Raw genomic sequence first — 14,445 nt, 5'->3', positions numbered from 1 at the left:
CACACACACACACACACACACACACACACACACACACACACACACTCTTGTAATACAAATAAGCTTGTGAAACTAAACACATAAGACATAAAAAGTGTTGTTTAGGGGAGAACTCTGCTGCTGTTTTTCTATTGTGGTTCTATAGTAGTGTTGTGCTTTGGAATGAATGAGTGTTTTATGCATTATATGTTTTTTTGCATGTACAAGGCACTTTCCCCATTGGGTTTATAACAGGACTCTGCAAAATGGTTTAAATCTTTACCACAATGTTATTAAATATATATTCCGAGACATTAGGACAAGGCAAATATGCCCAAACTATATAAATAAGTTAACTAACATTCAAAAAAACTATGCAATGCAGCAATGTTCTACTGGTATGCATTGCATAAGAATTTCAATACAGTACCAGTCAAAAGTTTGGACATGCTTTCCCATTCAAGTGAATGAGAAAGCGTCTCCAAACTTTGTGTAAAAATAAAAATAAAAACATTTCTTAACTAATTTTGACAAGATCTAGTGGTTTTAATTAAAGCTTGATCTGAATTATTCAATAAAAACATGGTAATATCATATCATGATATGAATCTGCTAAAGGTCCATAGATCACAATATGAAGTCACCAGCCTTAGCCAACAAATCTCAGTGTAATTTCAAATACATAATGAAATTAAACACCAAAATATTTTCCACTACTCACTGTTTACTTAAGCAGAAAGATTCCTCTCACCTGTTGTGCTGTTTGATAAGCGCGGTGACCCGGTCTGATTGTGAGCCCAGGTCTCTGGAGTATCGCACAAGGTCGTTCAGTTGGCCTTTCAACTTCTCTGCCATCGGCTCGGCGCTCTGCAAGCCCTCCAGTATATCCTAAACAACACAAAACAGACACCAGCTGGCTCAGTGTGTGTGTGTGTGTGTGTGTGTGTGTGTGTGTGTGTGTGTGTGTGTGTGTGTGTGTGTGTGTGTGTGTGTGTGTGTGTGTGTGTGTGTGTGTGTGCGTGCGTGTGCGTGTGTGTGTGTGCGTGTCAAGCAGAGACAAGCACCCAACGGATCTGCATGACACCCTTCAATAAGTGTGCTCGCATTCCTATTCACACCCTGGCTTCATCTTTTTAGCTCTTCTCACACAAACACACACACACACACACACCCCAACACATACTCACAGTGCTGCCTGTACAATAGCATTTCTGTTCTTCGCAGAGTGTTGCAGGAAGGAGCTGCGGATAACATTCTCCCGCTCTCCTCAGCGTGCCTCACAATCATAAAATCCTGTCCCATGAAATATGTAAGCGCTCTCTCTCTCTGACTCGCTTGTTCTCTTTCTGACGTATGACCAATAAACAACCCTCCCTCCCTGTTCTCCCAGACCCGTTGGTCTCTTCTCCCTGTTCTCCTTCCCTCCTCCTATGGTTCTAATACTTTCTTTTCCCTCCTCTCTTCTCTTTCTCTCTTCCTCCTCCCCCTCATTGCACTTATTCCCTCTCACACATTTTTTCTCATTCTCCCTCTCTCACGCTCTCTCCCAGTGGAATTCAGCTGTCAGCCCTCACAGATGCAGGATTGGTTCAAACGCACACAAACGAGCTCACAACGAAAACAAGGCTGGACACAGGAAACAGGCTGGCGGAAGAGAGAGAAGCGGAGGAGGGGGAAGACTCCTCCTCTGTTCTTTGACAGCCCCAAATTGAGCAAAACCAGAGAAAGGCATGGCTGAAGACACCAGAGGAGGAGTATGAGAGTTTACATGCTGGCATTGCCTTGACAGAGTAATTGTCACACTGTAAACATCCTGCCAACCTCTTTATGATCCAACACTGCTCAAAGCTGCCCTTCAACTTCCCTGTAAGTGAGGAATTGGTGAAACATTTTCTAGAATCTCTTTGACTGTAGAGATGAAGGAGCAATTAGTGCAATTTTTGTGATGTAGAAGTTTTTAAGCATTGTTCGCTTTTTATAATGCTCACAATAGTAATTTCTACTCTACAGAAGGGCAACATATTAATTAACAATAACAAGATCATGTTGGCCTGTCTACAAAAGTTATTGATGGCTCACTGGTAGCACTGATGCTGTTCTCTGCCTGCTGTACCTAAAAACAGAGTACAATAGATTGCCCATTGCAATTCAGGTTTCTGCAATAACGACGCTGGTATTGTTTGTACCTTGGAGTCTGTATGTCATTATGTACAAATGTGGTCCTGGAGACGATCTAGAGACCATCCTGTCACAGAATCACACCAGCCACTGTGCCAAATGGGGCCAGCACCCTTCCTTGTACCATACACATCTTTGAACTTGGCTTTGACTTAAATCAACTAAAAACCTGTAAAGTTTTGTATCAGCATCTTGCACATTGGTGATGCTACGCGATTTCGCTATCTGGCCGCAGAAATACTATTACCTGACAATGTACTCAAAACTCCCTCTGTGGTAGTCTGCTATGATGAAACACATGCGCAGATGCACACACGATCCCACGCATGTACACATATTCCTGCAGAAAATAGCTTCTACTTTTCAAAAGCCTTTGAATTTAGATACACATCAGGAGCAACATAAGTGCTCCAACCCACCATTATTCTAAAAGCCAATGCTGAATAATCTAACACAAATAACTAGTGCAATAAACAAAAGTGCAATACTTTTTATGCTTTATCCAGGTTAGAAGAGCTGAAACTGAAAGATTCAACTGAGCACTTTGAAAGCTTGAAGGTCATGAAGGTGGTCTCATGCTTCAAAAAGGTACCCTGCTCAGGTAGAATTTTAGTATAGCATGATTTACTTCTCTGTAAAATTAGATAATTTATTTAGTCCCAGAGTATGTGTCGGACCACTGGAAGGACAATGTCTTTTTTGTATACCAGATGCTAAGAGAGCATCATGGGAGGTGAAGAGTAAAAAAATAAAAAATAAATCACTGTACACTTCAGTTCAAACAAGTCAAACTATAAAAAGGGAAGAAATTGAAAGGGAGAATGTTTGGGAGGGAGAGATAGTGGAAAATAATGGGAAAAATTAACAAAAGGGGGAGGGGTAGAGGGGACAGAAGACAGAATGAGAAGAAAACAAGGGAAACTGATGGGATTGTAGCTGTCGCTCATTCGTCATCCCAGTAAAGCTGATTTACAAACTAATCTGTTTTTAGGATTTACAAATAGAATGGATAATTACCAACAGAGAAAGCATAGCTGAATGCAGAGGACGTATGTCTGCACAGGGTGTGTGTGTGTGTACTTTCCATTAAACAATGCTAATCACCTTCTCTAAAATTAACATAGTATGGTGCTGCACAGTAGCCACTGTCAGCTTTTTACACACATTTTTTAATAAACTATTGTGAGCAGATAAACAGTCAATACTGCTATTTATTTAAATCTGATGCTACCATACCTTAGCCAGCTGCCATCCCTCCACTGCTTCCTCGCCGTTGCTCCGCCCTTCAGCTTTAATCAGATCCTGGCTCCACCCCCTTAGCCGTCCATCCAGCTCTTTCAACTCGTCCTCCAACCGGGCAGTCAGACGGTCATATTCCTCTTCTGAAGCTGCAGCAGCGGCCAGGGCCCCCTCCAAGCCGTCCCTGGTCCTCAGGGCAGCCCCCTCCCATTGCTCCAGAGCCTGGGACAGCGCCCCCAGCTGTCGGTCCATGGCCTCGCAGCCACCCGCTGCCGTGTGCTCTGCTGTTGATGCTGCGCTCCGACGCACCCTGCTGAGGCGCTCTCGGCCCTCTAGTAGCCGACACTCCACGCGCTCCTGAAGAGATAAGGGGGTAAATAGGAGACAAAGTTGCTAAGGAAACTGTGGCTACGGAAACCGCAACCTTTGATTCTATTTAAAGCTGCCTACATAGACTTTATAAGGCTACTGCTTCATCACCTTCTGTCATAATCTCTTTGATTCTATCTTTGAAGCGTTAGTTTTGATGTCCTGTGTTTTGTGATCTCAGTATTCTATCACTATTACTAATTTTATCCTTCGCCTCCATTACTTTCAGCCTCCATCTCTCATTCAGTGTGGGAAAGGTTGCATTGGGAAGGCAGAGAGTGTGAAAAGCAAACACTTGAGTGTGATGTGATAGCATTGAGCTGAAGGAGGGAAGGAAAAAGAAAAAAAATGGTAGCTAATCATTTTTGTGTAAGTAGAAGGATATGAAAATTAACCTTAAGATCATGAATGGGAGAAGAAAATGGTGCATCTAGCTTGTGTAAACAACAAATTATATTTCCTCTTCTACTGAAATGCTCCACACCATGGCTCTACAAACACACATTTATAATGTGATAATTAGGGCCCATGTGTGAAATTTAAATGCAAATCAATATCTCCACACATATTTCTCTCCTCTGTAATTGCAGAATTATTGAACAGGGAAAAGCTAAGGCATTAATTGCACACTCCGCCCATTTGCCTTTTTTACACAGTAATAGACCAACTTCGTGGCAGTAATATGTACCAGGAGAGATTGAGATATTTGGTTGTGATATGGGAACAAACTGAGAACCAATTCCAATTCCTCACATAGTTCTTTTTCATAGCAGGAGTCCATTAAGATTAGATGGGTTCAGATAATTTAGCAATCAGTTACCTTAGCAACATATAAACTGGGTGTAGTTTCACCAACACACAACATGTCCTTGAGGCATGCCTATAACTTAAACTAACAGCAGTGATGATTCAGAGAAACAGCAATAAGTACCTCTAAATAAAAATAGATATTGTACCCTGACACTGGGTTGCATTATTATTCTCATGTACACTCATGGTGTGGAATGCTGATGTGTATAGAGGTAATACTATTTCAATGCACATGTAATTAGTTACTGCTTAAAATGTTTACAATTATCATAACATTTTACACATATGGTCCAAAGTAGAATACATTAGGAATCAATCATAAATTAACTTTAAAGTTCAGCAGAATCTCAGTCCTTGAAGTGCTCACAAACAAAAATGTAAATTGGAATTTCATGACAACTGGACAAACTACATCTGCTGGTAAAGATTATATGAAATATTGTAAAACTGCTGCTAAATAGACCTTGTGAAGAGACTGTTTTTTCCATAATTTTCCAAACTATGTTAACATAAAGATACACATTTTATTTTAAATAGATTAAGTTAATATAAAAGAGTTTGCTTCTTTTTGACAATAATATCAGAGTTATAAAAAAACAGCAAACCTTTACAGCACAATAGGCTTGTCACCTGTCAGATGTGGTACAGATGTGGTCTGTTAACGTATGGATAAGAATCTTTTGGGGGATTAGTCATATTTGGAATTTGTTTTTTAAAAAAAAGTGCATACAAAGAAAACAAAAGGAGTGTCAGTCGGCTTCAACAAGGGGATTTCTTTTTATGTTGACACCCTGCCTTACCCTCACTTCTGACAGTTTCTTTTTGATTGAGGCAGAGTCTCCTGATGTATCAGACCAATGATGTAGCTCCTCTCCAGCAGTCATCAGCCAATCAGTAAGCTCCCTAACAGCCTCCAGGTATTCTTGGTGTTCCAACACCACGGCCTGCGTTAGACGTACTCTCTCCTACAGACAAAGACAATGGACAATAATCTTCAGATTATTTTTTGGGACATTTTAGGCCTTTAATTGCACAGGACAAATGAAGACATGAAAGGGGAGAGAGAAAGGTTGAAGTCAAACCTGCAGCCCCTGCTTTGAGGAGTAAACCTCTATATGTGCGCCTGCTCTACCAACTGAGCTAACATCAATTGTGACCCTTACAATAAAAACATATGCCAGTAGTTCATAATATTAATGAAATAGTTTGGTAAGGTTTTTCACTAAATATACTGAAAGCTGAAGTTATACCTCCACCAGGGCTGTGAGGTCATCAAACTGGACCTGCAGCTGGGTGCGGGCACAATGATTAAAACTGGCATCACCAGTCTTCTTGAACAGTTCTCTGGCTTTTTCTTCCAGACTGGACAGCGCCACCTGGTGGTCTTCAAGATCTGCCAGCAGGGCTCTGAGTCTCTCTAGCTGGGAGGCCTTTTCTCTGGGCCCTGGCTGGGGGGTGAGAGGGGCACACACTTCCCTCTCCACAGCCTCCATCCAGCACCGCAGCTGGGCAGCACTTTCCAGGTATCCTCCCCACTGTGACACGGTCCACTCTAGTCGACTAGTAGGAAGACAGCAGATCTCTGTGTTAGTTTATGACTGACCATATGGAAATTATACATTTTGGATGAATAGAGAAAACTGAATACATAAGTGTCCAACATGTGGGCAGTTTATTTTTAAACTTGACAAAAAATACAAATCATCAATTTGAAACTGTCAAACACTACATATACATATATACATATACATACATCTATATACAACATAGAATATGCACATGTATACTAAAGTATAAAGTGTAAGCAAAAAGTAATAACATTTCCTTTTATGTGAAATCCAACAATAACTTTATACAGATTCCTATGTAATCTGGTCATTTTAAACTTAGATCATTATGACACATAAAATATGTTCATATAATTCAAGACAATGTACCTTTTCCCTGTCATTTACAGGTACAGTATATATTTCATACCCATGATATGGCCAATAAATCTTAATTGTCTGTAATACTGGCTTAGTGCCTTTATCCCCTGGCTCAAATACACACGGGCACAGATACCCACCCACAATTTTCCTGGCCATCTGTTACCCCTGCATGTACAAATAACGCCAATATCCGCACACTCTCACATACCTCTATTTCACCTGCTACCCCTCGCCTCCTGTTATCCCTTTCCTCTTAAAACACAAACACACCCCATGTGTGACCCACTGTTTGCCATCCACCATTTAGTCCCTAATGAGATCAATTTTTTCTAGGAGGGGCCATAAATGCTCAATATAACACAGAGACACACACACACACACACACACACACACACAAAGTACACTACATAAATAGATACATCAATCAGAGTTACAACATGAAACAATTGCTTCTCATTATGTATTTAACCTAATGGTAATTAATGGCATTGAGACATCAATCTATCATGATGAAAATAACCTATTCACAAGAGACACTCAGGTAAATGGCTTCTAAAAATGTCCATGTCTAAATGTTTTACAATGTGTGCATTATACTATAGAATGAATGAATGGTTTAACAAAAATGTGTTTACAGTTTTGCAGTTTGTCCAGTTTCTGTAAATTGAATCTACAATTAACTTACGAGAATATAAAGTCAAAGGCAAGACTACTTCTTTAGAATGATGGTGTGCAAATGGCTTTAATTGCACACATCGAGACTAAGCCATCAATTTATATTAAAGGTGATGGAATAAGGTGAGCAGGCTACCTGTGGCAGCTCATGGCAGTCACAAGCAGTGTTGCCCAAGCATCCTCCACTTCCTGTAGCTGAGAGCGGACCAATTCCTGTCCGGCGGCTCCATAGCTGCGCAGGGCGAACTCACCCTTACCCAAAGCCATATTCAGCTTGACTTCCCCCTCCCCCTTCAAAAGCAGGATGTCCTGTACAAACAGAGCAGGGTCAGAGCAAACCAGATTTAGACATCAGAATTTTGGATGAATACTTTTAAAGCAAACAGCCCCCTCTTGTGTTTACCAGAACAACTGTCAAATGGAATAAAAGTTTGTACAAAAAGACTATGTTATCGTAGATTGATAAGGTAAATATCAATATAAATGTTTACATTCTTAAAGATTCCAACAACTTTATGCATGTCATTGTATATAATGTTTCATGTAAATTACAGATATGTCTAGTCAACTGGCTAAAATCCCCTTTCACCTGCACAGTCTCCAGCCTCTGCTCTAACTGCTCTTTGGTCCCCATGGTGCTGTCTACTGTCCCCAGTCTCTCCTGGATCTCCTCCAGCCAGGCCCAAACCCCTTGGAGGGTCTCTCCAAAGGCCTGGCTCTCTTGGCAGCCTCGCAGCTTCTCCCTGGCTGCCTTCAGCAGGGTCTGGTGCTCCGTCTGGAGCTGGCCTGTCACTCTGACCTCTCCTCCTGACCCCCGGCCATCTTCAGACAGAGACTGAGCCTCCTGGCAGAGACGCTCAATGGAGTTCCTTGCAAGAGACAATATGTTATTCTTAAGAATATTTAACAGCCCACACTACGGCATCTATAACATATGGCCTCACACACCCACATACTGTATACACACCTTCTTGCAAGCAGTTCCTTATGGAGGTTTTCCATTCTCTCCAGCTCTTCTGTGGTGTCTGGGGCTCCCTGCTGGCACTCTGCCCCAAGAACAGGCTCTCTCTTGAGGCTGAGATCCATCTGCTTCAGCCAATCTCTTATACTATCCACACAATCATTAAAGCTGGAAAGAGAGGAGGCACATTTCCATTTAACTGAAATTCCTTTGTATAAACACATGACACAACAAGAGTGAGGACTTACTTTTTCAGAAGGTCAATACTCTCTTCCAAGTCTCGTTGGCTCTGAGAGCAGCTGTCCAGGTAGTTCCTCCACTGTCTCTGACAGGAGGAGAGATGCTCTTGGACCTGTGCTGCTCCAGCTTTAGGAAGGTGGAGCTGGAGCCTCTTGGCTTCCTCAAAAACCTTAGAGAGACGCTCCTCATCCTCTGATGTCCGCTCGATTGACACCTGTGGATGTAGGAGGAACAGCTGATAAAAAATGTGATAGCTCTGCAAAATTAAAGAGCCACAAGCCTCAGATCTAGACTTATCACACTCTCTATACCTTCCTAAGAAGCTGAATAAGTGATTCTGAGATTTTTGTTAAATACAAGCCCAGATTTAGTTTTGTCCAATAAAGCATATAATGATGACGTACAGTATTTCATGATGATGATCTTTTTTCTAGAAGATTACGTGGCATATATGAATTGAATTTGTACCATGATATAATAATTTCTTGCTTTAATCTATATCATTGAAATATAAAATGATGTGTCAAAATGTCAAAATATGACAGCAGGCAGGTATCAACAAGTAAACTTACTGAAAACTGAGACCCCTGAATATTTATATTTACCCCAATTCCCTGACAACTGCACCATAAGAAATACAACATAAAAGTATGAAATATAACAGTACCTTTAGCCTTTGTAGCTTGGCTTTAAGGATGCCAGCATCTCCTGATTGGTTAGAACATTCTTTCAGCTCCAACTTCAGATCTGTAAGCCAGAAGTGGAAGTCTTGGACAAGATCTGCTTCGAGGAACAGAAAAAATCAGGTAAGCTTAAAGCAAATTAAATATGGTGACAACTTGAGGAAAACTGATGTGTGGTAAAATAAAGGCAGAAAAGATTTCAAAGTGAAGGAGGAGAGTGAGAAGAGGCAGATGGGAAGTGTGGGCATGTCCACGCTGTGCAGCTCTGGGTTGCCTTGGCAACAAGCCCAAAATGACTCCCATGAGAGCAGATGTGACAAGAGTGCTATTATTCTCCGAGGCACAGGTGTGTGTCTGAGCAATGAGAGCGCACCAGTGTATCAGACAGTGTGTGTCAATGGAGTGTGGGTTGTAGTGGGCGGATAAAGTGTGCTCTGGGGAAAAATGTAGGATAATCAACACTAAATCTGTTGCACCACTTACATGAACAAATGACATTGCGTCATGTAGTTGTGCAGATTGATTGGGTGATTATGATGATTTTAAGAGCCATTAAAATGTATACTTCTTGTTTTAAGTTAAGAAGTTATAGTAGCTGTTACTGGAACATAAATTACTTGATTTATTTGACGGAGGTACAGAACTCTAGGAGATAATTTATTAAAATCTAACTCCACAAAATCCAAACTACACATTCACGTGTTTTACCGTTGAAGTGGAGCTGTAGCACATCCTGCAGGCTGCCTCTGGTCTTGGCACAGCGCTGGGCAACAGCCTCAGTTCGCTTGGCAATGGAGGTGAGGTCAGAGGAGAGGCATGACAGCTCCTGAGAGGGATGAGACCTGCACAGGGCACTCAGAGCATCTCTAGCCAAGTCCATGTCTGCCCTCTGTTGCTGTACAATGCTCTGCAGGTCCTGTAAATGAAAAGTAGTGAGAAATAAAAGAATACAAATTCAAGTATATTCATAATTAGGGCTTCAGGGTGGTGGACAGATTAGAGACAGTGACAACAGTACTGTCTCCACCTTGCAGATGTGTCCCACAGCTAGAATTACTGCCAGCTTATAGGATGCTGCTATGTAGCTGAGTCTGAAACTCTGGCTTCCTAAACAGGGTCACAAATGAGGACAGAAGTTCACCTTCAGGTAACAATAAGGTATTATGTAAAAATTGACTTCAGTATGACTTTATAAGAAGAGTACTATACCCAAGGTGAGTATTTAGAATTTAACTTTTTGAAATTGTTTTAAACGTGCTATATAAAAAAACTTGCCTAGCCTAGTTACGTTCACGAGGGCAATCATTTAAATAATTAAGGCATCACCAATCGAAAATTGTATTATTATGTGTCCTCGTAGAGTTCATGGTTGGTAGTTGTAAGAAAGAGGGATAGCAATTGAAATGTAGAACTAGATAGAAACTGTCTGTGTAAGTATTATTTTTCTATACACTAAATAATAATTTTAGATCTTGAATTATTGTGTTTTGTATGACATTAAAGGTATCATACCTTAACTGTACTAATGTCTTCAGGAGAAGAAGCTTCAGTGAGGTCAGATAAGGAACCCTCAACTCCCACCAGCCGCTCGGCCATCTGGGACATGAGGTCCTCCAATCGCTGCTTCTGGAAACTGAAGTAGGTCAGAGTGTGTTTGGCCTGGTTGTACACCTCCTGCGCATGTGCAATTTTCTTCCTCAGGTCTGACTCCAGGACCTGGTTCAATAAAGAAATGAAAACAACATTATACAAACACAAATAATACATATGAACAACCGTTAAGTACATGAATGTAGGTCTTTGTGGTTTTATTTTCGCAGCATTCTGTGTTTGTAATAGCATTACATAAAGGACCAGGCATTAAGGACAATGGAAAAAATTTGTTTGCTGTAATAATTTCAGCAAAACCATACCATATTCCCTCCCCCACCATATTCACCTGCATTTGTAAAGGGGTTTCCTGAAGTTTAGCTCGCTCCTTCAGCTCAGTCACTCTCTCCTGCAGGCCGTCCAGTCTCTGCTCCCGCTTCTCAACCTCCGCCTGTTCAAAGTGCAGGACATCTAAATTAAATCACACCCAAGATAAACTGACTCTGAATATTTCATCATTCATACAGTCTTTATGCAGACTGTCGAGCATCTCTGACCTGAAAGGTGGCAAGATGGGCCTCGGCCTGCTTTTTATCACTGAGATTGGTAACAATGTCGGTGAGATCAGCGATTGAGTGGGCAGCCCATTGGTTAATGTCCTGCTCCATGGACTTAAGGTCATCCCAAAGTGCTACACAGTAGCCCAGTCTCTCAATGTTGGTTTGTATTCTCTCTGAGACCTAAAGAAACAGAGACCAGCAGTCTATTTCCCTCTTTGAGTTTAGTTTTCTCTCTCTGTAACAAGGGATGGTATGCTTTACTAGGAGAAGGAAAACAAGGCTTAATTGGATTGACAGATGTGGGGATGAGAAGTGTGTGTGTGTGTGTGAGAGAGAGAGAGAGCGAGAGAGAGAGAGAGAGAAAGGCTGATAACATGTCTAGACTTGTTTATATTTCTGTCTCATTTGTGACAGCTGAGCAGCCAACTAAATCCCTCAAGAGGAGAAAATGGAAAAATGGAAACAAGACAAATATCATTAAAAGAAGAACAGCGCGAGTGTTTGGCATAGCTTTAATGTGGAAATTAATAATAGATTTTTTTCCCATAGTCACATAAACAACACTAAACATCTCTTCATTCTCTTCATAGTCATTTCAGCTGTCAGGATGAGGACAAGTCATTATTATTAAGTACAATTTCACCATGTCTGACCAGGTAGTTCAAGTTAAATCATGTATTTGTCTGAATAAAAAACAACTTAGTGATTTAAGGGCATCTTTACCAAAACAAGTGCATGGCACAAAATGTGTTATGAAGTACACTCACTTCTAGCCACAGGTTTCTTAATGTCTCCATGTCTCTCTGGATGGAGCTCGCATCAGAGTTGGGAACCTTCTCCAGTTCTCTCTGCAGGTCCTCCACTGTGCTAATGAGTTGGTCCATGTCTTCCTGTTTTTCTCTGAGCTCGGCTTGGGCCGTGTCATGCTAGAGGGACAGAGAAGAGTACAGAAGGAATGACAACAAACCACCACTACTGTACTGATACTGTACAAACAGGAAAAACAGAGGGGATTTGTTGTTGAAATGCAATCCTATATCTTAGAGAGTAGTTTATTGACTGATATGCAATAGAAATAAAGAAATAATGCACATTACAGTCTAATACATGATTTTAAGAAAGGAAAACGGCCCAGTTGCCCAGTGAAAGCTATGAATCTTTAACTTATTGTTTATTAGAAAATATATTAACAGAATTTGGACAATTGCGTGGACCATGACACACGTGTTTAGATGTATCAATTATCGCTAGAAATGTTGTTCATCACATGCATTATTTAAAAAACAAAAAGCAGAAAAGTCAACCCCTAATTTTCTGAGAACAACAAAAGGAACTAACTCGTGTGTAGGTCCTTTTGGCTTCCTGAGCATTATGGTTGTGGTCGGGCAGAGTGTGAGCAACAGCCTGAGCATTCTCTACAACAGTGGTGAGGATTGACTTCAGGTGGTTAAACTGGCGGAGAAAATCTACCACAACTCCACTCTGTTCCTGACTGCATTGAGAAAAAAGAGGAAAAAGGTCAAGACTATTACTTGGTATATAGTTGGATCAACAGAAGTACAGGATTAAAAACAAATGTGATGTCTGTGAGATACATTTTTCAAAATCCCTCTATGTCATCCCTTCTCCTTACCCAATGTTGATCAAAGTCCTGACGTTCTCCCAGGCTGTCTTCACAAGTGCTACCTCTCTGAGAGCCTCCCCAGCCAGCTCACTGTCTCTCTGGGCCAGCTGGCTTCCCTTCTCCTCTAACCACCGCTGGGAATGCTGCAGGGACTGGAGCTCATCCTCCAGCTGGACGAAAAAACGCAGCCTGGGAGAAATACATGCAAAAGAAAACAATGGGGATTACTAGCCTGATTCCAACATATTATTTCACATTTTTCTGTATGGATCTATACTTTGGCTTTATTCAAATACAGTATATTCTCGGAGTTTGACTTACTAAATGAAAAGCTCAGAGGATGCATTTGAAAGTGACAAAGTATATTCAACCATATATCTTAAGAACAACAAAAAGCAGGTACAAGAAAACAATAGCAATGTAATCAGTATCGGCTGGTACAGACTACACTGATGTTAAATATAATTTCATAATATATCTACGTAGAGGCCTAAAGTGTGTTGATTACTATTTACATACCTGTTTTGAAAGGCCTGTACAGAGCTCTCTCTAGCCCCTTGTTGCCTTGCTTCATCCTCCAGTTTCTTCAAATTCTTCATCACTTCCTCCCTCCTCTCCCTGAAGGAACTCCATAATGCCCCTAAAGCGTCTGCTTCACTTTGCCTCCATCCCAAACATCTCTGCACCTCCTCTAGAGCCATAGTTAGGGCCACTGCCTGTCCCCTGCAAGATGTTCTTCCCTGAGGGTGACTTACATCTTTGGAACCTCGCCACTCTGCACCAATAAGGTTAAGGTGTGCCTTGCTTAGCTGCCCGTCTAACCCGACTGCCTCAGCCTCAAGCCTGGCCACGTCTTTAGCCTCTTCCCCAATTCCACGGTGCAGCTCTTCAACTTTGGCGCGGTCCCAGCTCCCCCTGCCCTCAACCGCCTCGTGAAGGCAGCGCACAGCCATAGCTACTGCTCCATGCTTTTCAAGAAAAGTCTTTAACTCAGTCAGGCAGTCTTTACGGAGGAGCAGGAGACGCTGGGATTCATTAAGGGGCTGTAGGCAATCCTCCCTCCAGCCCTGGAGCTGCTGTTGGGCCTCTGAGGTGGAGCAGCCAAGCAGGGAGGACTCTCTTTGCTGAAGAGTGTCTTTTAGCGATGCATGTGTCTGCAGTTGTATCTCATGCTCCTGCAACAAGATGGTTCAATTAGACAAATTTGAACTCACTCCTACAGCAATCAATACAAACTTGATTATCATAACTACTCCAATATACAAGAGCTATACAGAACATCATTGGTGACAGCAAAGTACTGATTTCTCACCTTCATCTTACTAATTGCACCCTCAATATCAGCAATATCAACCTGGTAAGAACTTCTCAAGTCAGAAAGGAACTGTTCACTCCTTTGGGTCAGAGTCAGCAGTGCCTGATCAAACTGCTCCAGCTGTGACAACTGTGACTCCAGCAGCTCCAGCCTAAAAGAGCAGTGGAAGACAATTTGGATTAAGAATATGACAGTGATTACTGTTTCGACGTGTGTATATTTAAACAAAACAATCAATTTGGGAACAAAAGCTAAACCACACAATGACTGGAGTCCATTCATGGAAAGATA

The 14,445-nt window shown here is 41.5% G+C and overlaps 1 protein-coding gene and 1 long non-coding RNA gene across 7 annotated transcripts in view; one reads left to right on the top strand and one right to left on the bottom strand.

Annotated features, from left to right (window-relative positions):
• The window catches only part of syne1a (spectrin repeat containing, nuclear envelope 1a), a 122,201-nt gene that overhangs the window by 77,519 nt on the left and 30,237 nt on the right, over nt 1-14,445 (bottom strand). For all 6 annotated transcript variants that reach the window (XR_004336059.1, XR_004336058.1, XM_032542249.1 and 3 more), the window contains exons 39-56: nt 14,152-14,305; nt 13,359-14,014; nt 12,849-13,028; nt 12,554-12,707; nt 11,983-12,141; nt 11,213-11,395; nt 11,005-11,106; nt 10,578-10,781; nt 9,774-9,981; nt 9,050-9,162; nt 8,391-8,596; nt 8,149-8,310; nt 7,771-8,050; nt 7,318-7,490; nt 5,826-6,135; nt 5,376-5,540; nt 3,394-3,753; nt 731-867 (exon numbers count right to left, since the gene is read on the bottom strand). Coding sequence is in view for 4 of the 6 variants with exons in the window: in XM_032542249.1 (XP_032398140.1) it covers nt 731-867; nt 3,394-3,753; nt 5,376-5,540; nt 5,826-6,135; nt 7,318-7,490; nt 7,771-8,050; nt 8,149-8,310; nt 8,391-8,596; nt 9,050-9,162; nt 9,774-9,981; nt 10,578-10,781; nt 11,005-11,106; nt 11,213-11,395; nt 11,983-12,141; nt 12,554-12,707; nt 12,849-13,028; nt 13,359-14,014; nt 14,152-14,305 (3,906 nt within the window). In the remaining 2 variants the exon portion in view is untranslated. The remainder of the gene's footprint in view (nt 1-730; nt 868-3,393; nt 3,754-5,375; nt 5,541-5,825; nt 6,136-7,317; nt 7,491-7,770; nt 8,051-8,148; nt 8,311-8,390; nt 8,597-9,049; nt 9,163-9,773; nt 9,982-10,577; nt 10,782-11,004; nt 11,107-11,212; nt 11,396-11,982; nt 12,142-12,553; nt 12,708-12,848; nt 13,029-13,358; nt 14,015-14,151; nt 14,306-14,445) is intronic.
• LOC116705842 (uncharacterized) lies at nt 401-12,004 on the top strand. The gene is made up of 3 exons (XR_004336063.1): nt 401-471; nt 10,136-10,146; nt 11,995-12,004. It is a non-coding gene; the product is annotated as an uncharacterized LOC116705842 (long non-coding RNA).

Source organism: Etheostoma spectabile, chromosome 18 (genome assembly GCF_008692095.1).
Source record: "Etheostoma spectabile isolate EspeVRDwgs_2016 chromosome 18, UIUC_Espe_1.0, whole genome shotgun sequence".
NCBI lineage: Eukaryota > Metazoa > Chordata > Actinopteri > Perciformes > Percidae > Etheostoma > Etheostoma spectabile.
Note: the sequence above shows the minus strand (reverse complement) of the source record. Positions and strands in the feature narration are given on the sequence as shown.